Raw genomic sequence first — 23,505 nt, 5'->3', positions numbered from 1 at the left:
GTGGTTTGGGGCTAGAGATTTGACCACTTCTTTCTTTTCTAATTTTCGGTTTGGGTTAATTGTGGGTTTGTTTGTTTGTTTTTGTTTCTTTGCTCATTAGGTTTCTCATCAAATGCTTTGGGGCAGCAATAAATGGCAAGCCTCTTCCTCCCTCCGTTGCCTACCTCTCCTCTGAAAACCTTGGCAAATGCCGGGCAAAAGAAAAGAGGGATTTCCTCAGTCCAGATGTTTACACTGATGCCTATAGGCAAAGAGCATTCAGGTAGGCATAAAGATATTAAAACCCAATATACTTTTTCCTTTGTGTAGAATTGGACTAACTGCATGGTTTTTTCTAAAGATTGAGAATAGGTGACATCAGTCATTTGAGTGCAAGGTAATGGTGAATAGAGGGACCCTAACCTAGTAGTGGAAAGAGAAGCTTTTTTGGTCCCTGATAGTTGAGACAAGTTACATTTTGTGTGATTTTGGGCATGTAGAAGTTAGGGCACAGGTCAGGCCAAGGACAGAGTAGCCAGAGTGAAAGTGCAGTGGGCGGGGTCAGATGTTACTCTTACTAGTTTGGGTATTTCCTCACCAAACCCCCTAATCTTGCTTCTGGATGATAGTTTTGGCAGGTTAAGATCAAGACCTGATTTGTAGACCATTCCCCATGGCTGGGTGCTCTTCATCGTGAGACTTTTCCCCACCCACCAACCCTTGTGTTCTTTCTGTTTCCTCTACTTTTTGTCTCCCACATTTCTGTTTCTACCTACTCTTGTCTCTCACATCTTTTTTCATTTTCATTCTTTCATTTTTTTCATTCTTTCCGAGCTTGCCCTTCTTTCTTCTCAACCCTCTCACTCAGCCTCCCCAATTCACTCATCAGGTAAAAAGATCTCTTTACTTCTTTACTTTTTAAACTTTTAAAACAATCAGGCCGTGCTTCAGATAAAAGTTTTAATGATGCCCGAGTTTCCCCACTCCACATGACCTTGAAAAATTAAGATTTGTGGAATGACCACTGCTTCCTCTTCATTGGTTATAGATGCCTGTCACCTACTGGCGGAAAGTGGTGCTGCAGTCTTTAAACGGACATATTAAAAATTAGAGCACTTTTTAAAAAAGCGAATGTGAAAAATACAAAGTTGTAAATATGTTTATAATTGGAACTGGAAGGGATCCTATAGATCAGTGGTCCCCAACCTTGAGCCTCCAGATGTTCTTGGACTACAACTCCCAGAAGCCTTCACTACCACCTCTGCTAGCCAGGATTTCTGGGAGTTGAAATCCAAAAACATCTGGAGGCCCAAGGTTGGGGACCACTGCTATAGATCACTGAGTCCAGCCCCTGTCAAAGAGGCAAAGTGGGGAATCCATCTCCCAACCCCGGGCTCCACTGCCAGGCACTTAAACCACTGAGCTGTCAAGCAGTCTATATGCCATATAAGCCTCAATATGAAGGTTTAATAGCTACTGTTGTGACAGAAGGTTACAGATGTTTTTATATTATTGTTATCATAGATGACAATAGATACAAAGATATCAAGAAAGATGTTTTATAAATATTTCCAAAACGTCTTGACAGTCTTAGTTCCATAGTCATCATTTTTCATCTCTGCTTCTAGAATGCTAAGAAAGGCAGCCAACAAGCTCCAGATGTTGGTTCAGTCAGGAATAGCCCAATATGACGCATGGAACCGGTGCTCTGTCCAGCTGGCACAGGCTGCTATGGTAGGTAATTGTTTTGTAGTTTCACCCCCAACTGGCTCTTCTGCTGGTGACAACGGTGTTCCGATAAGGAAGCCAAGGAAAAATAGGTCATGTTGCCTTCATTTACAGCCTGTTGTTATAAGCCATGCTTTGGGTTGGAAGAACAGCTGAAATAAAGGAATAGGATATCAATACAGTGGTGCCTCGCAAGACGAGCGCCCTGTTTAACGACGAAATTGCATCACGACAAACTTTTTGTGTTCGCAAAAGCGAACGCTTTACGATGTTTTGAATGGTGGGTTTTTTTTTGTTTTGTTTTGTTTTTGCTTTGCTTTGCGATGATCGGTTCCCTGCTTCAGGAATCGATTCTCGCAAAACGACGATTTTTGGCCAGCTGATCGGCGGTTCCAAAATGGCCGCCAGGTTAAAAAAATGGCTCCCCGCTCTTTTCTGGGACGAATTCCTCGCTGCACGGGCAGCAAAAATGGCCGCGCTATGGAGGATCTTCACTGGACAGTGAGTTTCAAGCCCATAGGAACACATTAATTGGTTTTTAATGTGTTTCTATGGGCTTTTTTATTTCGCATTACGATGTTTTCGTTCTACAGCGATTTCGCTGGAACGAATTAACGTCGTAATGCGAGGCACCACTGTATTGGTTTTCTAATATTTTTTTGGGGGGGGGAAGGATGTTGATGTTGGTTTTTGGTTTAAAATATGCCTTTTTTCTGTTTGGTAAATATACTGTATATATTCTGATGGTGCCTGAACTGAAATCCAGTAGTTAGTTGCAACTAGAGTAGACTTCTTGAATCCATGGAGATTTGGTGAGTCAGTTCCACCACAGGTTCCACTGATTCAGTGGGCCTAGTCTAATTGCGACTTACTACTGGATTTCAGCCATTTTGTGCTAAAATGTTAAGGGCATTGGGACTTTATTTAGAAATCAGCATAGCGTTGTATCTGCAAGGCAGAAATCCTTTGATCTGGATTCCTGCACTGAGCAGGGGGTTGGACTCAGTGGCCTTATAGGCCCTTTCTAATTTCATTATTCTTTGATTCTATGATTCAAATATAAGGCCTTTCTCAGAGGAAGTTGGAGAGAGAGAGAGGAGAATGCCTGGAGAATTCTGGGAGTTGTAGTCCAACAAACACAAATCTACACACCTCTAGCCTGAAAGTTCTTTGGAGCTTGTCGAAGCAGGACTACAGAACAATATGGGCAGTTCACTGCCAGGACCCCAGCATGACTTATCAGCTGTTAGGCCCTCTTTCCTGATGCTCTTAGCAACACTTTACATCTGGGTCCAGCTACTATTCTGATATTCCACAGGGCCCCCAAACATTGAGAACCTTAAGGAAACTTAAAATGGTAGCTAGACTAGAACTTCATACTGTTATTTTAAAAGGCACTGTGTCATTAGTTAGATGGTATAAATGCTAATTACCAGCATTTGTTGTTCAGGAGTAACAAGTGATTTGGCACATCAGTGCCTCATTACTGACTGCTACTCCCAATTTCCTCACCAATAAAAGTAATATTTCTCCAGTAATAGACAAACAGTACTTGTTACACATGCCTTCTAATGTTTTGGAATGTGTCTAATGTTTGAATCATTGTTAAAACATTTTCAAGTGATGATGCTGGCCCTTTCTACTTAAACTTAGGAGTACAGTGGTGCCTCGCAAGACGAATTTAATTTGTTCAGCGGTTAATGTTGTCTTGTGAAAAATTCGTCTTGCAAAATGTGTTTTCCCATAGGAATGCATTGAAATCTAATTAATGCGTTCCAAAAAAAGTCAGAACAAAGTCAAATTTGGTTTACAAAGGGTTTATTAAGTGCTCGTTAAAGCCATACATATTGTGCAGATGATTTAAAAAATTTCAATCAAAAAACTTTAACTTTTTAAACATCATAGAAAAACATTTAAAAATCAGCAAACATGAAGCAGGAGCAAAAAACGGAAAACATTCGTCTTGCGAAGCACGGCCATAGGAACATTTGTCTTGCGAGTCATCAACCCCATTGCCAAAACCATTTTTTGTCCTGTGAGGTGTTTGTCTTGCGAGGCACCACTGTACTGCTATTACTTTTAGTACATGAAGACCCAGAGCCACATGGAGGAGGGGGGACATCATTTATCTAGCACCCCCTCAAACTGGGAGCCTGCCCTTGTTCAGAGCCCAGTTGAAGGGAGTGAAGGTTCAAGAAAACCAGCCAAGAACCAATTTGGCAATCTTTTGTTGGTTTTCTCAGGCCACGCCTAAATTTCTGGCTTTCTGACTTAAACTCCCAGTTCTGATAGCTCATATGGGAGGAAAACAGCTCGCACACAGCTAGAGGGTGGACCTAAGGAGGCCTGCAGTTTTCTCAATATTACGAGGTTTAAAGTGAAGGAAATGTCTGGCATCGTTGCTTTGTATCCGGCATTTGCTTTCCACGAGGAAAAGATGGTTGCTTGCAAAAGAGGGCTCTGCTCCCATTTATATGCCCAATTCATCAGAGCTCCCCTCACCCTTTGTGTAATATTTTCAGGGGAAGAGTACAGAGAAATCTGTCTCCACTCACCTATTTGTGACTGCAGAAATGGGGATCTACCCAATGTGGGTAGACTTGTTTTGGATGTTGAAGGACATCTACACACCTAGCCTTCCTCTGTTGCTGCTGCTGCTGCCTCACATAATGCACATCTGTAAAGGACTGATCCTGACACTTCTGCCAAGAGGTGTATGAGATAAACATCTGGTCATTACTTTTTTGCAGGCCCACAGCCATTACATTGTGGTAGAAAAATTCGTAGAAGCACTGGAGAGATTTGGGCAAGAGGCTGGCATTCAAAGGATCCTGAAACATCTCTGTGACCTCTTTGCTTTGCATGGCATTCACTCTGACATGGGAGGCTTCATGCAGGATGGGTACCTTTCCACAGAGCAAACTGCCATGGTGACTGAATCGTACCTGGATCTCTTGGCTATCATTCGGTGAGATGGTTCTCCTCCCTTCCACCAAAAGCCTCATGCATTTTACTCCATTTTCCCCATATGCTGTCATTATCTTTCTCAGTACCTAAAACTGTTTCTTCTTAGGATGAGAGAAGCAGGAAGCATGTATGTTTCAGGGATACTTACACAGACATCACCTGTATGTTCTGCCCAAAATTATTTTGTAACTTCTTCTTGGTGGAGGTGGGACCATCAGTTACAAGGGTCCAAGAGTGGTTGTACAGTCGTGCCTCGCTTTACGATTGCCCCGCATTATGACAAAACCGCATTACGACAATCTTTGCGATCGCAATTGTGATTGCAAAACGATGGTCTGAATAGGGGTTTTTCACTTTGCGATGATCGGTTCCCTGCTTCGGGAACCGATTCTTCACAAAATGACGATTTTCGGACAGCTGATCGGCAATTTCAAAATGGCCGCCGTGTAAATAAAATGGCTCCCCGTTGTTTTCTGGGACGGATTCCTCGCTACACAGGCACCGAAAATGGCCACCCTATGGAGGATCTTCGCTGGACGGTGATTTCCAGCCCATTGGAACGCAATGAAGGGGTTTCAGTGCGTTTCAATGGGTTTTTTATTTTTGCATTATGACGTTTTCATTCTACAGCGATTTCGCTGGAACGAATTAACGTCGTAATGCGAGGCACCACTGTATCTCCAGATATACAATAGTATCTTTTGTCACAGAGATGAACCTTGCGTGCAACTGAGCTCCTTGCCAGACGCAGGTTTTTGTTCCTGGAAAATTGTGTGACATTCTGGCAGTTGTGTGAGCATGCTAAGCAATCTGTTCCAGTTGGCAGTGTCTGCCCAAAATAAGCAGGCCTTGGAATAGTTTGAACTACAGCTCCCAGCCTCTGCCAGCAAACAGGGCTCTTGGCTGGGAGCCACTAGCCATCTAGAAGCTACAGGCCAAATATGTAAAGCGGTGAGTGCTTCCATTCCCGATTCTGGGGGTTCCAGTGGTGGCTGAGACTCCCCAACAGTGGCCCCCCTCACAAGAATTCCAAAGCTTCTAAGAGTGGAAGCTGCCTAGCCCAGGCCAGACTATCTGTCCCTCAGGCCCACTTGTGTCTACTTTGTTTTCCAGTTGCATTTCAGGCTTCTAAGCAGACACTACCTGGTTTTGCTTGTTACACTTATATTCTGCTTTTCTTTCTGTGAGTTCAAGGTGGCAAAAGAGGTGTTCTTCTTCCCTGCTGAACGAATGGTCTGAGTTCCAGAGTTGGAAAATATTGCTTCCCCCCCCCTCCCGGCTACAGCTCCCAGAATCCACAGGCCAGCATGACCACTTTTTCCATGTCTGCGTCTGATTTAGTAAAATTCAGCTTGGCCTGTTCTTCAGAGTTCTTAGGTTCAAAGCTGTTCTTTTTACTTTTATATAGCAACCTGTGAGGGTTCGCTTCCTGGCTCCTGACTTGCCCCGAATAAATCACCAGACTTGCCTGGGGTTTCGAAATGGGCGTAACACTTATTGCATTATTTAACAAAAATCCAGTGTCCGCAAACGCATCCCAACCCTTCTCCCTGTCAAACAATGGGTCTGACAGGGGTTTCCACTCATCAATTTTGAATGGGTTACCCTCCTGAACGTTCCAGGGTCCCGGCCAGTCCAGAGATGCACCCGTGTTTAATAACAGTCCGCTCTCCCCCCTCCACTAAGGGGATTGTACCCTCATCTCAGTTGTCCACTCAGGCAAGCTCTTGGGTGGGACTGATCGTCTGCCAGAGTCCTCCTGTCGTTCCATCTGCTGCATCTCCCAAATTCTCCATTCTAATCTCTCCCTCCTTTCTTCCCCAACCGTCTCCTTTTCTTCACTCAGTTTCCTCCTCCACTCCTTAGTCTCCCTTTCACCTCAGTGTGACGGTTTGGGGGTGTTCTCTCGCCTCCTTCTGGCTTCAGCTTCCTCTTTGGGAACTCTTAGCTTCTCCACCTTTCCAGCCCGTGGATCTTCCACCCACATCCACTCCCAGCCTGAGGGAAAGCCCTCCTTCACCGCCTTTTATATCCGCAAGTCCCGCCTCCACTACTGCCCACACTTTTTGTTCCATTCCCACCAAACCAGTCCCGGTCTCTTTGACCGTTAATTCTTTCAACTCCTCCTCTAACCTCCCCGGGTCAGGTCCAGGTGGTCTTGTCTTCCTGGGTGGGGGAATTGGCGGGGTTTGGTTCTCTTTATCGGCAGTAGGTAGGAGGGATCACACTCCTGTGAGAGGCACCTTTCTCTCACCGGTCTTACACAACCATGGCCGTTTATTTTTTTTAGTCAATGTAGTGCATAAACAATGTTTCATGTGGTGTATGCAGATTCTGGCTGTTTTTCATAAAATCAAGCAAACAGGGCTCTTGGCTGGGAGCCACTAGCCATCTAGAAACTATAGGCCAAATATGTAAAGCGGTAAGGGGTTTCTTTCCCCCCCCCCATCCTGGCTCAAAGATTTTCAGAGGCACAAGAAGCCACGGCATCTCACTTTAATGCTCAGAAGGCCTACATCAGTGCTGAGTGATCGTAATTCAAAATGGGTTCTGTGGGCTTTTCAAATGAGCTAGAAATATTAATTTTAATGCTTTATCAAATCCGTTCCAAGAAGGAACATATCTTCAGTGTTACAAAGCAACATCAAATATAAAAGCATTAGAAAAAAAATATTATTTTCCTTTATTGAAAATGTTATCGTCTGGGTTTCTACTGCTTCACTGAAATTGAAACACACACATAATCTATTTGTGATGTAAGATAAGGTGCCCCTTTCCACCAGAGCACAAAAGGACAGTCTTGATCCAGTAGTTTTCTGGGTTATGAATCCATAAACTCCTTAGATCTTACCGAAAAAGGGCTTATTAAAAATAAATTCAGTTTAAAATATATTGAAATGATAAACATTATGTTGAAAAGTGATAAATGTTTATGAAACAGTGAAAAAAAACAATTTGTTGCCTTAAAAGTCAAATTAGAAATAATATTTAAAACATAGCAGATGAAGCAGTTACACTATGACTCCTATAAGGCAATAGCAAAATAAGAGATGAATGTTGTAAAAGTGATTACAGCTTAACTTGAAACTTAAAACCCCCAGTACCCCATAATAACAAAACAAAAAAATCATCAGGTCTGTCCTGAGTATATCCTAAGAAAAAGCTGTGCAGGACTGCAAGCCAAAGATTCTTGGAAAGAAGGCACAAAACATCTGTATCTTTTTGTGCAAATTAGGTCCCAAAATCAAAGAACCAAGAGAAAATTAGTAAACTTTCTCTGCTCAAAATAAGAAGAGCAGTTCAGAAGAGAGTCTGAACAAAGAGAAGTGAAGCACAGCCTTCTCTCTCCAAAAGCAAATCTGCAAGAAAATGAAACAATTAGGAAAAAAGTTATTTTTCAAAGTCTTTTACCAATATTTATGGCCTCTGGATCAATGGAACCTTTCTTGCAATTTCACTGGTTTTCCCTTACTGGTTTTGTTAGGAAATTTTGTCCTAATTATAACATTCATCGGTGAATCTAAAGCTTTAATAATTTCTTCGTTGTCTCCTGTTTTGCTTTGTTCCTCTCTTTCAAACTTTCTTATTGAAAGTCAAGATTCATCCATTTAGCTAGGTGCCCCATACTTCACCCCTGGCACCAGCTGAAAAGACCATCTGCTCTATCCACCATAAATCTGACATTCTGTCTTTGATTAGAAAGGTATTCATGAAAATTTTTTGGCTTCAGGAAACAAAGCACGACAACTTAACCAGAAATGTTACATGGCAGAAACTCAAATAACATAAGCTTTAAAAAAAAAAATCTCAGAGAGAAACAACTGTGTTGGAACCTTTAAAATCTGGTGGCTTTTGAAGAATGTTCGATTAGACACCATAAGTATGGAGGCAATAAAGAAAACACACACATAAAACATTTTAAAATAACGGACAATCTGTACTCTATACGGTGGGGTCTTGACTTCAGAACTTAATCCGTATTGGAAGGCGGTTCCCAAGTCAAAAAGTCTGTAAGTCAAGTCTCCATTGACCTACAGTGCATTGAAAACCGATTAATCCCGTAACAGGCCGTTTTTGTTCCATTTTGGTTTTTTTCTGGTCTGTGAGTCAATTCTCAGGCTGCAAGTCAAACCTAAATTTTGCGGCCAGAGAAGTCTGTAACTCAAAAAGTCTGTAAGTCAAGCTGTCTGTAAGTCAAGGGTCCACTGTATTAGTTGATAGCCAAGTAGTCCAAAGATAAGATCTCATTTTAGTATTTTTTTAATTGGGAATTTTTTAATGCCAGGTAGTGCATGTGGTGTCTTTTTTCGAAATCGTCTACATTAATTCCAGGCAAAGGAGGATAACATTCTCACCGTGTCCTGTTTCCTATCATGTGTTTCCGTATACTTAGGAAGACGTCCTGATTTTTCATTCTGTTTGTACAGCGGCAAAATGTTGAGTAGAGCCACAGAACGCTGTCATAATGCTTGTGAACCATGGTTTCAGGATGTCCTGCCCTTTGTCTAGACGTTTCCTAGTTCCTCCTTTTCCTACTGAATGCTCTGTGTATATTCTGTTATTTTGTCATCATTCCTAGTGGACACGGAACTAGATCTTGGTGGGCTCAGAGTTCTGCATCCCAAGAATCTTCACTGGACTGACCTCTTTAAACCATGTGTCTTGCTCAAGGATGCAAAGATAGACTAGGATCAGTGGTTCCCAACCTTGGATTCCCAGATGTTCTTGGACTGACACTCCCAGAAGCCTTCACCCAGAAGCAGTGCTGATCAGGATTTCTGGGAGTTGCAGTCCGAGAACATCTGGGGACCCAAGGTTGGGGACCACTGGACTAGATGAATTTCGTTTTAAGACAGCATCATTTTTTCAGTGGCCAAACCAAAGTTGGGATTGAGGACTGTGACAGTCCTTGTTCCTCCTCTTTCCCCCCCTAAATCCAGAATAAATGGTTCCAGAATGACCGCACAATAATTACAGAACTTTGGTGCGAACAATAAAGAAATCAAAATTGTTTTGCTCCCTAACCAATATGGAACTGCAAAAAGGGGAGGGGGAGATCAAAGTTTGGAAGGGCAGCAATACATTCTCTTTCTTCCTCTGTTATTACTCTTTGTATTGGTCCCACTTTTATCATTTCTCTTATTTCTGTATGAAATTGACAGTGTGGGGGCAAAGAGCATGCACGTGAGGCACCCTTAAGGCATGGGTGGCCAACCTGTAGCATTCCAGATGTTTTAGACTACAACTCCCACAGTCCTTTATCATCTGAAATACAGGCAGGGGATTCTGGAGGTTGTAGTCCAAAACATCTGGAGTGCCAAAGGTTCACTAGCCCTGCCTTAGGGTGTCTACATATTCCTGATCTTACATAACTAATGGGGCCCTTTCTTCTCTGTTCCACTCTAAATATTACATAATCAGTGAATGCTGTGGGCTCTCCAGCTTTTCTCTTTCACTGCCAGGATCTGCTAGGATGTAAAGCAGGTCTTTTCCTCTAGTGGTCTCCACCCAATCTATTGGGAAATCTGTTCACTCGCCCACTTGTTATTTTTCACCACCAGGTGATTATTGTTTTTTGCTTATGAACTGTACATTTGCCTCATATTTCTAAGCAAAAACTCCTGCTGTTTGTATGTGTCTGTTCTCATATAATCTATATACAGTGGTGGCTCGCATTACGAGCACTCCGTTTGACGACGAAATCGCTTTACGTCAATGTTTTTGCCATCGCAAAAGCGATCGCAAAATGATGTTCCCTATGGGGGAATTTCGCTTTGCGATGATCGGTCCCCTGTTTCAGTAACCGATCAGTGCAAAGCAATGATTTTCGCACAGCTGATCGGCGGTTTCAAAAAGGCCCCCCGCTGATTTCTGGCAGATTCCTTGCTGCACAGGCAACGAAAATGGCCGCACTATGGAGGATCTTTGCTGAACGGTGAGTTTGAAGCCCCTAGGAATTCATTAATTGGGTTTTAATGCGTTTCTATGGGCTTTTTAAAATCGCATGATGACATTTTCGTTTTACAGCGATTTTCGCGGAACGAATTAACGTCGTCATGCAAGGCACCACTGTAGTTAGATTTGTAGTCCTTCATATTGTGTGCTTGGGAAAGCAAGGCTATAAAGTGTTACCTTTACTCTTCCAGGAGAGATGCTGTGCCACTGGTGGACGCGTTTGACTTCTCTGATGGCAATTTGAATTCCGCCCTTGGATGCTATGATGGCCGGGTCTATGAGCGGCTGTATGAATGGGCCAAGAAGTCACCAACCAATCAGCAGGTGAGAACAGTATCTGTCAAAATCAACAGAAAGCCGCACTTTCGCTTCTAGAAGGAAGGGGGCAACCCATATTAACATGAATTAGTTGTCAGCACTCTGCAAGACCAAAGCAGTGTCTACGTTTCATGCTGAGTGGAAACAAAAGAAATTGTTTAGGATGCACGTTTTTGTTAAACTTTTATAAATCATGTAGCTTAGCCTTATTTGATGCCTCGTTGTGATTAGAATAATGCAGAACTTTGAAGTGTTTTGATTATTATAGATCAAAGTGCACAAAACCATAGGTATGGTGAATTGTAGATTGTTGTTGTGTGCCATCAAGTCGCATATGATATACATTAATGGATATACATTAATGGAGTATATCTCCCTTTGAATGCAGGATGTCATTTTCATAAATTAATAATGCTCAGCTTTGCCACCATTATCTTGATTTAAGACCTCAGCATGCTGTGGGGGATGGTACCACCACTACAGTATTGGTGATGCAAGTATGGGTGTAATTAATCTCACAAAATACTGTAGCTGTCCCTTACAACTACACAGGAAGTCTGAAACTTTCTAAAATTAGGGACCATTAGAGGGTGGGTTTGCAGATTTCACTAAGCACTTGCCTTTTATAATGGGCATGGTGTGTATACACATTTTCATATGTGTGACAAACATACTGAACGTAGACCTTCTCTTTCTTGAGTGTTTTCTGGTGAGGAAGACTATATCAGACAAAGCCCTGTTTAATTATAAGGCTTAAGCCAAGCGTGGGGAACATACATCTTTCCAGATGTTGCTGGACTGCAGCCTCCATCACATCCAGCCACCTGGTGGGGGATAATGGGAGTTGCAGTCCATCAACCTGTCTTAGGGGCTTGACACAAAAGTCCTAAGCAATGGGTAGGCTGAAGATTGAGGACTGATATGATCACTGCGACGGGAAATTTCTGAAGTGGGACTGCGACATTCCCTCACTAAAGGTGGGAGGCTGGTTATGTGAACCTACAACCTCTGTTCCCTTAATAACAATAGTAAATAATAGTGTCCCTTTAAGTCCATTCTGACTTTTGGTGACCCTTTCCAGAATTATATAGATAGCGAGTACTCAGAAGTGGTTTTCCATTCGCTGCTTCTGGGGGCATCCTGGTGCTGTGGGGCTTGCCCAAAGCTATACAGGCTGGCTCTGCTGATAGGAGGCAGAGTGGGGAATTGAACTCTCAATGTCTGGCTTCGCAGCGAGATACCAAACTCACTGAGCTATCTAGCCAGTGTGTCTTTGTCCCTTTATCTAACAAAAAATCCATATTTTACAGGTTGTGCATCCCTCCAGTCTCTTCAGGTGCATGTGTTAGGACAGCGGTCCCCAACCGTTTTGGGGCTGCGGACCGACTGGGGGGAGCAAGCTACATGCGTGGGGGGCACTGGGGCATGTCGTGCTCGCAAGGGGGGCATGTCACACTTGTGTGCATGTGCTCTCTGCTGATAGGAGGTGCAGTGGGGAATTGAACTCCGCATGCCTGCTGTCATCTTTCCTTTTCTATCTCCCAACAGGGGAACCAGATCTTCAAGACTTATTTGAAGCCTCTTTTCCAGAATGCCCTATCAAAACTATAAAAAAATTTTCAAGGAGAGAAGTGAAACGAAGGCTGCAGTGAGAAACAACACTTCTAGTTGTCAGTAATACAACTTGCACAAAGATATGATGCCAGACTGCTTTGCGGTCTTGCATGTTCAGCCATCCCACTGAGACGATTTGGCAATTACCTAATACTAACAGCTATGTGGACCTTCTGTCCACACAAAACAGACCCAATTTTATGTTTGCATCAGCCAGTTTCAGATGACATACATTCAGCCTCATCCATCGGAATTGCTGCTGCAGGGTTCTTTTCAGAACAGGGGTCAGGTGTGATCCTCTACCTCAGTGGTTCCTAACCTTGGGTCTAATCCAGGTGTTCGTGGACTGCATCTCCTAGAAGCCTTCACCTCTGGCTGTGCTCGCTGGAGTTTCTGGGAGTTGCAGTCCAAGAACACCTAGGTTACTTAAGGTTGGGAACCACTGCTCTACCAGCACCAATGGGGAAGCTGTGACCCTCTTAATGTGTCAGGCTGCAAGTCCCAACAGCCATAGCGTTAACGTGGGAATTGACGGTCAACATTAGAGGAATGGATCTCTCCATCTTTGCCTTATAAGCAGATTTTGTGTTGGTACAATTACCACTGGGATGTTAACAGGGAAAAAGGTGTGTGTGCATTTGTCCACTTTTAACCCTGGCATATATTTTTTTTAAAAAAATGGCAGTCCAATAAATTTGGGGTATATTTGGACCAATATATATTTGCAGAAAAGCTGGGGTCAAGGTTAGCAGGTCTTATGAGTCCCGAGCCCACTTAGAAGTTCCAGTGTATCTCTTTCCCCAAAATGGAGCCAACGGACGGATGACCACAGGCTATTTTTGCTTCTTGACATAATGGCTCATGGAAAAAGAGCATGGGACATGGTTGCCTTGATACATTACATTGGCTGGGACAACAGCAGACTGCAATAGATTTGTTGAGACACTATTTGTCCCAGCTGTTCTTTGCAGGGAAGGGAAAGAATGTACACGGCAAATGGCTGAAGTTTGAGGTCATTCTTCAAGCGACAGTATAATAAAATGCCTACTTTGTACATAGGGATGTGAGGAATACTTGCTAAATGCTTTGTTGTCATAGATGCATGTTGAAATGAAAAACTTCCAAGACCCACACAATTCTTCACCTCCAGAACAAAAGCGAGACAGACAAGGGCTGAAATCTTGTTACTTAGTCTAGTAAGTCAATACTAGAGTAAGGCTATTTGAATCCATGAAAGTTACACAGGATTCCAAACACGGGAGTTTCCAAATCCCCACTGATTCAGTGGGCCTTCTTTAATGTCACTTAACAACACTAAGCAACAGAATTTCAGCCAAGAAGTGCCTTTTGTTTTTTAATGTCAGAATTTTTTTGCCAATTTGCACACAGTGCCTCTGCAGCAGTTCACTTAAAAATCCAATGTCCTTTCCCTTTACAGTGGTGCCTTGAGTTGCAAACTTAATTCGTTCCAGGATGGTGGTTGTAACTCAAGTTGGTCGTAATTCAAAGCACAATTTCGCATAGGAATACATTGAAGCGTGATTAATCCGTTCAGACCGTGTATTTTTGTTGTTGTTGTATCTCAAGGCACTTGTTAATCCATCCACCAGGGGGAGACTTTTTTTTTAAAACTTAAGGTGACCTCTAAGGTTAAAAAAAGGGCAGGAAAGGAGGGAGGGATCCTTTTTTTCCCCAGTCATACCTCAAAGTGCCGGTCACAAGTCAAAGCAAAATGTTGCGACCGGAGCTGGTCGTAACTCGAATTGGTTGCAAGTCAAGACTTCCGTAAGTCGAGGCAGTGTACAATGCAAAGCACAGCAAGCACAGATATCCTGTCTGGCTATTGTAAAAGTAGGAAACAAGTGCTTTTTATTCTTAAAAGATCATACAACAAAGCAGGAGAGAATGTAGTTGTGAGTAAACAGATCATGTTACATGCAATTTGTATCACAAGGCAAAAACGTCTGCAATCATTGTCTTTGCCTGCAAGGATGAGAGAAGCTGGGAGTTACATCTACACTTGCAGGTCTAGGTTTTTTTGTGCGTTTTGCAACAAAACATGCCTGTAGAGAATAAAAATATCCCATCTGCTTGGATGGGGGTTAACGTGACAATCTTGAATGTAAATTTAAGAAATATTGCACACTGGATCATTCCTGTGCAATTACTATCTCTTGGCCTAATTACCTCATTGGATTGCTGTTAAGGATGAACCATGGGGAAGCAGGACTACCATGTATGCTGACCTAAAATTAGGGAGGATGGGCATAACAAAAATGTAATGGATGTGATTTTTGTAATCTAAAGCCACTGTTTTCCCTGTCTGAGGCAGGGAGAAAAGTGGCTAGGCTAGGCTATGTGATCCATTTCATCATGGCAAAAAGCAATGAAGACAGGATGTACTCCCAGCTTGGCTGCCACACTATATCTGCCCAACTTATTGTAAGGAAACTCAAGTTATGTTTCAAACGCTCTTTCTGTAAAAAAAAAACAAAAAACACTATCTTGTACAATTCTCCAGAATGATGTTTTTGTGAAAGGCGAAGAGACGATGGAGGTACATTCAGGACAAAATTAATGATTTGACTTTAAAATGCTGACACTCAATTTTTAGATTTTTGTCATTCATACAGTAAACCACTGCAAATAAAATTATATTCTACTACAGTGTTCGTCCGTATTGTTTTAGATGAGGTACTAGTACAGCCATCAAAAAGGGAGGTGGTGATGTTGGGAAAGAACAGCTTTTGTTATTTGCATTGGGATCCTTTACAACCTCATGCTAACAGAAGGGTGGGAGTCGATTCCAGTGGACCTGGAATTGGAACAATTTGGCATCTCTGTGTACTGTTTATGTCGTACCTGGTTGTTCAGATAAAATTCTGCAGAAGACTTTTGTCTCCAAAATTTTACATTTCGCCTGCTGGTATCCCGCAATCATTCTTCCACATTTTGACTTCAGACACTTACGTGGAAGCAAATTCTACTAAGTTCAGTGGGGCCTGCTTCTAGGTAAGTGTGCCGAGGACATGCTGTGAGCAGTTTACATTTAATATCCATAACCAGCTACTCATAACAGGTAGGGCATCAGTTAATTCCCCCACAAACCAATTTGAAAGAACCAGGCATTTATGGGAAGCGAAGGTGGCATACGCTGTTTCACTTTAGCAATTCCGTATATTACCTGTCAGTGCTAGATTCAACCACTACAGCCATCTTGGGATTCCTGCAATAACCCTAACTGCACAGACTGTAAAAAGAGCATCTTGAGCTGCATGCCAATTTTTAATTTAAATCTTATTCATGGCAACAGCATATAGTACAGTAAGTGTTTGGTCAAGCTCAGATATGAAGGGGCTGTCTCTAGAATGGATTGTCTTGGAGTAGGGTGGCCTTTCCTTCACTGGAGGTTTTAAAGCAGAGATGGGACGGCCACCTGTCAAGAGATATTTTAGCTGTCTATTTCCTACTTGGACTCAATGACTCTTGGGATCCCTTCCAGTTTTATATGATTATATGATGTGATTCCAGGGCAGAATTCCCCCAAATCTTCAGCAAGATCATCCCAAATTCTGCAATCCTCAACTGAGGGTGTGACTGCACTGTGAGAAAAATGAATTCACTTGTTGTGAAGTCACATTTGGGAAGCTGGGTTTCTTCAGGTAAATTTTCATTAAATGGCCACATGGAGAAAGAGGAGGAAATTGGCACACAGCCTTGTTTACAGCTTGTTAATGTAACTCCTGTAGTCTTCCTGATTTGCAAGAGGCACAGCTACGGAACTATCTTAATAAGCTGTAAACAAGAGTTCAGTGGCAATTCTCTCTCCCCCCCCCCAATGCCTAGGTGCCCTAGCACAACAGTGCTGGCACCAAGCCTTTTAAAAAAATGGATTATTTGCAAACATCCAGATCTCCTGGTACATTTATGCTGCCACACTAATCACGAACACACCTGCACACACTATTTTTCATTTGTTTGTGACCATACCAGTTGAACCAATGAAAAAGTATCTGATGTAAAAGTCCCAGCAATGGAAGAAAAAACTAAGGATTAGTGTGTGTGTGTGTGGGGGGGTCTGAGCTGATTTGCATTGGTTTTTATGTCATGTGGTCAAGAAAAAAAGCCACACACACACACACACACACACCAATCTCATGGCATTCCCTGCATCATATGTCAATGTAGTCACCCCATCATGTGTGTCGCCGTCTCCTAAAACATTCAAAAAGATCTTGGATCCTATGAAAACGGCCTGAGTGATAAGCTGTTCCAGATGAGGCATCCTGCCTGGATGCACGAAAGAGCTCATCACACTGTGATGCCAGGACTACAAAGAGCGACTGCACACCATTTTAAATGAAGAGCCTGGTCCTCAGAGAGAGGAAGCTGCAGCAGCATCTATTTCTTTCCCAGCATCAAGCATCAGAGGGACTGCGGGGTACTGAACAAGGTAACAATACAACTGTCCAGGCTGGCCTCTCACACCACTGGGTCTTTGAAAGGGGTGGGGAGTATAATTGTCTTTCCTTGCCCCTTCGCCTCCAGTGAGCAGCTTGCTGTCCCCCATCAAAATGTCAGAAGTGCAAGAATGGTAATTTTGACTGGATACACAGTCTTTGAAATGTATTTTTAAAACTAGTTTGTCACTTGAGCCTTCTTTTAAGAAAGTAGCTTGTCGGTTAAAAATAAAATCAGTTTTCTTAAAAACTTGCCCTTATTAACCCCAAAAGTTTGTTGTTTAGTCGTGTCTGACTCTTCGTGACCCAATGGACCAGAGCACGCCAGGCCCTCCTGTCTTCTACTGCCTCCCGGAGCTGGGCCAAATTCATGTTGTTCGCTTCAATGACACTGTCCAACCATCTCATCCTCTGTCGTCCTCTTCTCCTCTTGCCCTCACACTTTCCTAACATCAAGGTCTTTTCCAGGGAGTCTTCTCTTCTCATCAGACAGGCAAAGTATTGAAGCCTCAGTTTCAGGTTCTGTCCTTCCAGTGAGCACTCTGAGTTGATTTCCTTCAAAATGGATAGACTTGTTCTCTTCGCAGTCCAGGGGACTCACAAGAGTCTCCTCCAGCACCACAATTCAAAAGCATCAATTCTTTGGCAGTCAGCCTTCTCCCATAGAAGGAGGTTTCTTTCATAAACTCCAAAATAATATGTTATAGATTACATGTTATAGGTGGCAGACACTCATGCACATGCCTATTTATTAAGAATGATATATACAAGCCAACAAACTACTTCTCCTAACCACAGATTTACAAATGTTTAAGCCACTTTGATGAAAAGTTAGGAAAATTGCTTCTGTGTCTGTATTGGTCTTATGGGCTGCCTGCAGGCCATTGTAAGGCAAAGCTCACATTCCATCAGTCTTCACCATTACAGCTTAGGTTCTCTAAAGCCTGCAGGTTCATTGTGACTTTGGGCCAAGATCTAAGGGTGGACACTTCTGCTGGATCATACCATTTCCTCCAAAATCACTGAACCTCCTGATGTTTCCCCTGCCCCACAACCTTCAGTGCCAGAAGGTTGGGATTGAGAACCCTCCAGTGATCAATTTTTGGCACCTACAGGCAGGTGTAGGAAAAGGAAATCCAAGTTCCACCAACATTGTATTATGAAGCCTATTGTTCAATTTCCACCCTTACCATTTGCTTGACTGATTTTTTAAAAAAATACCCAGACAATGAATTTATAATTAGCAATTTCCCTGTTGTTGTTCTTTGCAATATCTGCTTCATTTCCTTTTACTTCCACGCCTCCTTAAGAGTACATAATTTGTTTACAAAAAGGACAAAAAACCCACAAAATTACAGATGTGATTTCCACATTTCATTTTTATTAGCTTTTTGCTGGCAAGCATTATTACACTTGGGAATAATATTGCACCAGGCATTAAAAAATAAAGAATTCTAACCCAGGGATGTTTTTGCATTCCGGATCCAATATAAATACTTCTCAAATTGTATTTTTCAAATATTTGGTGGCTTGATTTATAATGCATAGAAAGAAACAGTTGCTGTAACTGTACAATACTATACTCTTGAAGATAAAACCAGGGCAGAGGTTGGAGTCAGAGGTAACTTGTTGGTAGCTAAATCGTAATACTGCTCACTTAATGATTTAGGAACACTAGATTAGATTGCATGGTTCAGCTTCTCTTCCCTACATTCACCTTAACCAATCAGAGTGCAGAAGCTTCCCTCATTCTATTTCCTTGTAGGCTTGGGTAGGAGACCTTCATACTGAATGGGAGTGTCTCCTTTGTTCACAGTGGTCTGTAATAGCACTAAACAGATTAAATCAGGAAGCAATTTTTCATACTTTACACCTTATTGTAAAACCTGGGGTGGGGGAGTGGAGTAATATTATTTTGCATTCTGAGTTAAGGATTTTCACGTCATCCTTTATCTTTTTTTTAAAAGTGTCTTGACACTTTGAGCAGGCACATGCATACGTTTGTCACAAGACAGAAGACGAGCGGCTAGAGCACATATCCATTCTCCAGTCCTAAGAATCATTAATAAATACTCATATAACAAAAAAATAAAGGGAGTGCCTCCAATATTGTTTTAATTGGAGAGCCAGACTCCAATCTCTAATACATGGTTCTGAGAAGTGGCTACTTAGTGTCTGAAGTGAGTAAACAAAAAGGAAGGGAAGAGAAAAATCAGTCATCTGTTTTCCGTGCCAGTCTACAGAAAGTCCAGTTGTGTTCAACCGTGTTTTCGTTGGCTCGTTCACTCATGTGGTGGACCCTTGTGTTTCGGATGGTGAAGCCTTGCTTTGTGATGTACTCCATCAGATGGACTCTGAGGGAAACCTCCTGGTGGTAATCGCACGGCCCAAAGGTAAAAGACACTTGACAGTCTCTGGTGTCCATCATATGCTTATTCCACTTGGTAAAATGGTTGGAAATGCCTTCCAGCAGCGAATGGACCTTGGTCGTGATGGTTAGCTGTGTTATGATCACCGCCACTGGGTTGGAGTATTTTGAAAGCTTGCGTGTACTGGAAAGCTCAACTACTTCCTCAAATGTATCCACAGGATACAAGGGTTTGGGGTCATTAAGACACTGTATTAAGGGTTCAATCTGGTAAAAATCTGCTTCTTTGCGAAGCAGATCAAATTCCTTGAAGTCCAGAGGAAGCGTCAGCTCTGATGTCCGTAAAAAGTTAAGGACATAACGGAAAAGTGGTCCGTCTCGGTCAATGAAGTAATTGCCCTGAGAATCTCTGGCAGTGGGGAAGTCTCCCCGGAACATGGCCCCCAACATGGAATCAGGATACCTCGTGAGAGTGGTGAGCGACGTTGTATACAAATGACCACCCACATTAAGAGTGACTGGTTCAGTCATCTGGAAAAAGGAAGGAGGAAGAAGATTTCAGAGCCTTTACAAAAGCACATGAGAAAATCTCATAACTCCTTGAGGCAGATAAAAAGAAAATCTTGCATAGACACCTCTTGTACCCCAAGGAATTCCAGTGCCCTGGGGAATGTACAGCAGGGTTCAGATAAGGGTTAAATTTATAAATCCTGTATTTTTTGAACCTACTGAGATTTCTAATGCCCTTTCTGAAATGGGCCAATCTACTGATAAACAGAGTATTTTTATTTCTCCTTTGCAGTCTCATCATTTGCCATAAACCAGCATGAAACCTTTTTTTCTTTTTTGCCTTGTGGCACAGTGGTTAAACTGCAGTGCTGCAAGGAAGACTCTCCTCAAGACCTGAGTTCGATGCCAGGTATTAAAAATGTCTCACTCAAGTGTAAGTCACAGTAAAAAAAAAAAACTATCAGTGATTTCAAAAATAACAGCATCTTCCATCTGCATAACTCAACAGGTGACATAATTGTACAAAACACTAGGGATAAATTAGTAAATAAGATAAGCATAATTCACCATCAAGAAGAACCATATTTAACTTGCCCTTAATGCTTGCGTTCTCATCCACACTGGAACAGAACTGTTCCATTCGTCTCCTGCAAAGGATCCAGACTGTTTTGTAATGAAATGACCAGGTGTATCCACGGATTCAGGGTGCAGCTTCCAATTTAATGCACACTGCTCTGGCTCCGAGTCTAGATCACACCAGATTTCCTTTGGAAATCACAGGGCAGGGCAGCTCATGCATGGCTCTGGCTCACAGAGGTGACAGTGCAATCAATGCTCTAGCTGGGGCGGGGAATTGCCTCCTCACTCTTCACCTCATTGTCCCTCACCTGCTCAAAAAGAAGAAAGAATGGGAAGGGCAAATGGCCTCCCCACCTTAATCCCAGTCCTGAGTAAAAAGATTTTAAAAAGCAGCGATCCACTCGTCTTCCAATTTTTATTTCAAGCCATCCACTACCCATATGGTTTTCACTGCTAAGCCAATAAGCTGCAAGCAGGAGGCAGCAGGGTGGGGTGGGGGTCCAGCCAGCCCTACAACTCTCCAGGCTTGTCATCAACCACAGCTGCCTTTGTTCCTTTGTGGTGCAAAGGCTCTATCTATACAGTCAGCAAAAACAAGACCTGGAGCTGATTGTGGCTCTGATCATCAGCTTCTCATAGCAAAATTCAAGCTTAAACTGAAGAGAGTAGGAAAAACCACTGGGCCACTCAGGTATAATCTAAACCAAATCCCTTATGAATACACAGTGGAAGTGAAGAACAGATTTAAGGAACTCGATTTGGTGGACAGAGTGCCTGAAGAACTTTGGATAGAGGCTCGTAACATTGTCCAGGAGGCAGCAACAAAAACCATCCCAAAGAAAAGGAAATGCAAGAAAGCAAAATGGCTGTCCAACGAGGCCTTAGAAATAGCAGAGAGGAGAAGGGAAGCAAAATGCAAGGGAGATAGGGAAATTTACAGAAAACTGAATGCAGACTTCCAAAGAATAGCAAGGAGAGACAAGAGGGCCTTCTTAAATGAACAATGAAAAGAAATAGAGGAAAATAATAGAAAAGGAAAAACCAGAGCTTTGTTCAAGAAAATTGGAGATATTAGAGGAACATTTCGCGCAAAGATGGACATGATAAAGGACAAAAAATGGAAGGGATAACAGAAGCAGAAGACATCAAGAAGAGGTGGCAAGAATACACAGAGGAATTATACCAGAAAGATTTGGATATCTCGGACAACCCAGATAATGTAGTTGCTGACCTTGAGCCAGACATCCTGCAGAGTGAAGTCAAGTGGGCCTTAGAAAGCCTGTCTAACAACAAGGCCAGTGAAGGTGATGGCATTCCAGTTGAACTATTCAAAATCTTAAAAGATGACGCTGTTAAGGTGCTACACTCAATATGCCAGCAAGTTTGGAAAACTCAACAGTGGCCAGAGGACTGGAAAAGATCAGTCTACATACCAATCCCAAAGAAGGGCAGTGCCAAAGAATGCTCCAACTACCGTACAATTGCACTCATTTCACATGCTAGCAAGGTTATGCTCAAAATCCTCCAAGGTAGGCTTCAGCAGTATGTGGACCAAGAACTCCCAGAAGTACAAGCTGGATTCTGAAGGGGCAGAGGAACCAGAGACCAAATTGCTAACATGCGCTGGATTATGGAGAAAACCAGAGAGTTCCAGAAAGACATCTACTTCTGCTTCATTGACTACGCAAAAGCCTTTGACTGAGTGGACCACAGCAAACTATGGCAAGTTCTTAAAGAAATGGGAGTGCCTGACCACCTTATCTATCTCCTGAGAAACCTATACGTGGGACAGGAAGCAACAGTTAGAACTGCATAATGAACAACTGATTGGTTCAAAATTGGGAAAGGAGTACAACAAGGCTGTACATTGTGTCCCTGCTTATTTAACTTATATGCAGAATACATCCTGCGAAAGGCTGGACTGGAGGAATCCCAAAACAGAATTAAGATTGCCGGAAGAAAGATCAACAACCTCCAATATGCAGATGATACCACTCTGATGGCAGAAAGTGAGGAGGCATTAAGGAACCTCGTAATAAGGGTGAAAGAGGAGAGTGCAAAAAACGGTCTGAAGCTCAACATCAAAAAAACTAAGATCATGGCCACTGGCCCTATCACCTCCTGGCAAATAGAAGGGGAAGATATGGAGGCAGTGACAGATTTTACTTTCTTGGGCTCCACGATCACTGCTGATGGAGACAGCAGCCCCGAAATTAAAAGACGCCTGCTTCTTGGAAGGAAAGCGATGACAAACCTAGACAGTGAGAGTCCCCTGGACTGCAAGGAGAACAAACCTATCCATTTTGAAGGAAATCTAACCTGAGTGCTCACTGAAAGGACAGATCCTGAAGCTGAGGCTCCAATACTTTGGCCATCTCATGAGAAGAGAGGACTCCCTGGAAAAGAAAGTGTGAAGGCAAGAGGAGAAGGGGATGACAGAGGATGAGATGGTTGGACATTGTCACCGAAGCTACCAACATGAATTTGACACAACTCCGGGAGGCAGTGGAGGACAGGGGGGCCTGGCGTGCTCTGGCCCATGGGGTCACGAAGAGTCGGACATGACTTAACGACTAAACGACGACGATGGTGCAAAGACTAAACTTAAGATTTAGGTCAGACATAACCCAGGAATATGACTTGCACTGAGTCAGATCATTAGTCTCTCTGTGATTGTGTTGTCAACTTAGTATTGAGCGGAAATGACTATCCAGGGTTCAGGCAGGATTCTCTCCTAGCTCTACCTGGAGATCCCTACTATCACCTGACGATTTTCCATCCCTGCAAACCAGGCTTGACCTGCTTAACTTCAGCTGTGAGCGGGTGCACGCAGGAGAGTCGGCTATATAAACTAGAAGTGAGGAAGCTCTGGCCTTCCAGATGTTTGGGATTTCAACTTCCATAATCGCACAAGACAACCCTTCCTGGCTGGGGCTCATGGGAACAGAAGTTCAAAACATATGGAAAGCCACAACTTCCTCACCTCTAATACATACAGTCAAGGTGCCCTCCGGAGGCTGCCTGAAG

The 23,505-nt window shown here is 42.9% G+C and overlaps 2 protein-coding genes across 5 annotated transcripts in view; one reads left to right on the top strand and one right to left on the bottom strand.

The window, feature by feature from the left end:
• ACOX2 (acyl-CoA oxidase 2) overlaps window positions 1–15,228 on the top strand; it is a 40,802-nt gene extending 25,574 nt beyond the window's left edge. For both annotated transcript variants that reach the window (XM_020795384.3, XM_020795385.3), the window contains exons 11-15: window positions 101–262; window positions 1,608–1,713; window positions 4,458–4,675; window positions 10,821–10,953; window positions 12,496–15,228. In XM_020795384.3, the coding sequence (XP_020651043.3) occupies window positions 101–262; window positions 1,608–1,713; window positions 4,458–4,675; window positions 10,821–10,953; window positions 12,496–12,558 (682 nt within the window). In that variant the 3' untranslated portion in view covers window positions 12,559–15,228. The remainder of the gene's footprint in view (window positions 1–100; window positions 263–1,607; window positions 1,714–4,457; window positions 4,676–10,820; window positions 10,954–12,495) is intronic.
• The window catches only part of KCTD6 (potassium channel tetramerization domain containing 6), a 48,346-nt gene continuing 30,782 nt past the window's right edge, over window positions 5,942–23,505 (bottom strand). For 2 of the 3 annotated variants that reach the window (XM_078388810.1, XM_072989318.2), the window contains one exon: window positions 18,383–19,920. In XM_078388810.1, coding sequence (XP_078244936.1) covers window positions 19,234–19,920 — 687 coding nt within the window. In that variant the 3' untranslated portion in view covers window positions 18,383–19,233. Of the gene's footprint in view, window positions 8,034–10,806; window positions 10,967–18,382; window positions 19,921–23,505 lie in introns of those variants that run through there. The other variant, XR_013542790.1, reaches the window with a different exon arrangement.

The sequence above is a fragment of the Pogona vitticeps genome, chromosome 2, assembly GCF_051106095.1.
Source record: "Pogona vitticeps strain Pit_001003342236 chromosome 2, PviZW2.1, whole genome shotgun sequence".
NCBI lineage: Eukaryota > Metazoa > Chordata > Lepidosauria > Squamata > Agamidae > Pogona > Pogona vitticeps.
Note: the sequence above shows the minus strand (reverse complement) of the source record. Positions and strands in the feature narration are given on the sequence as shown.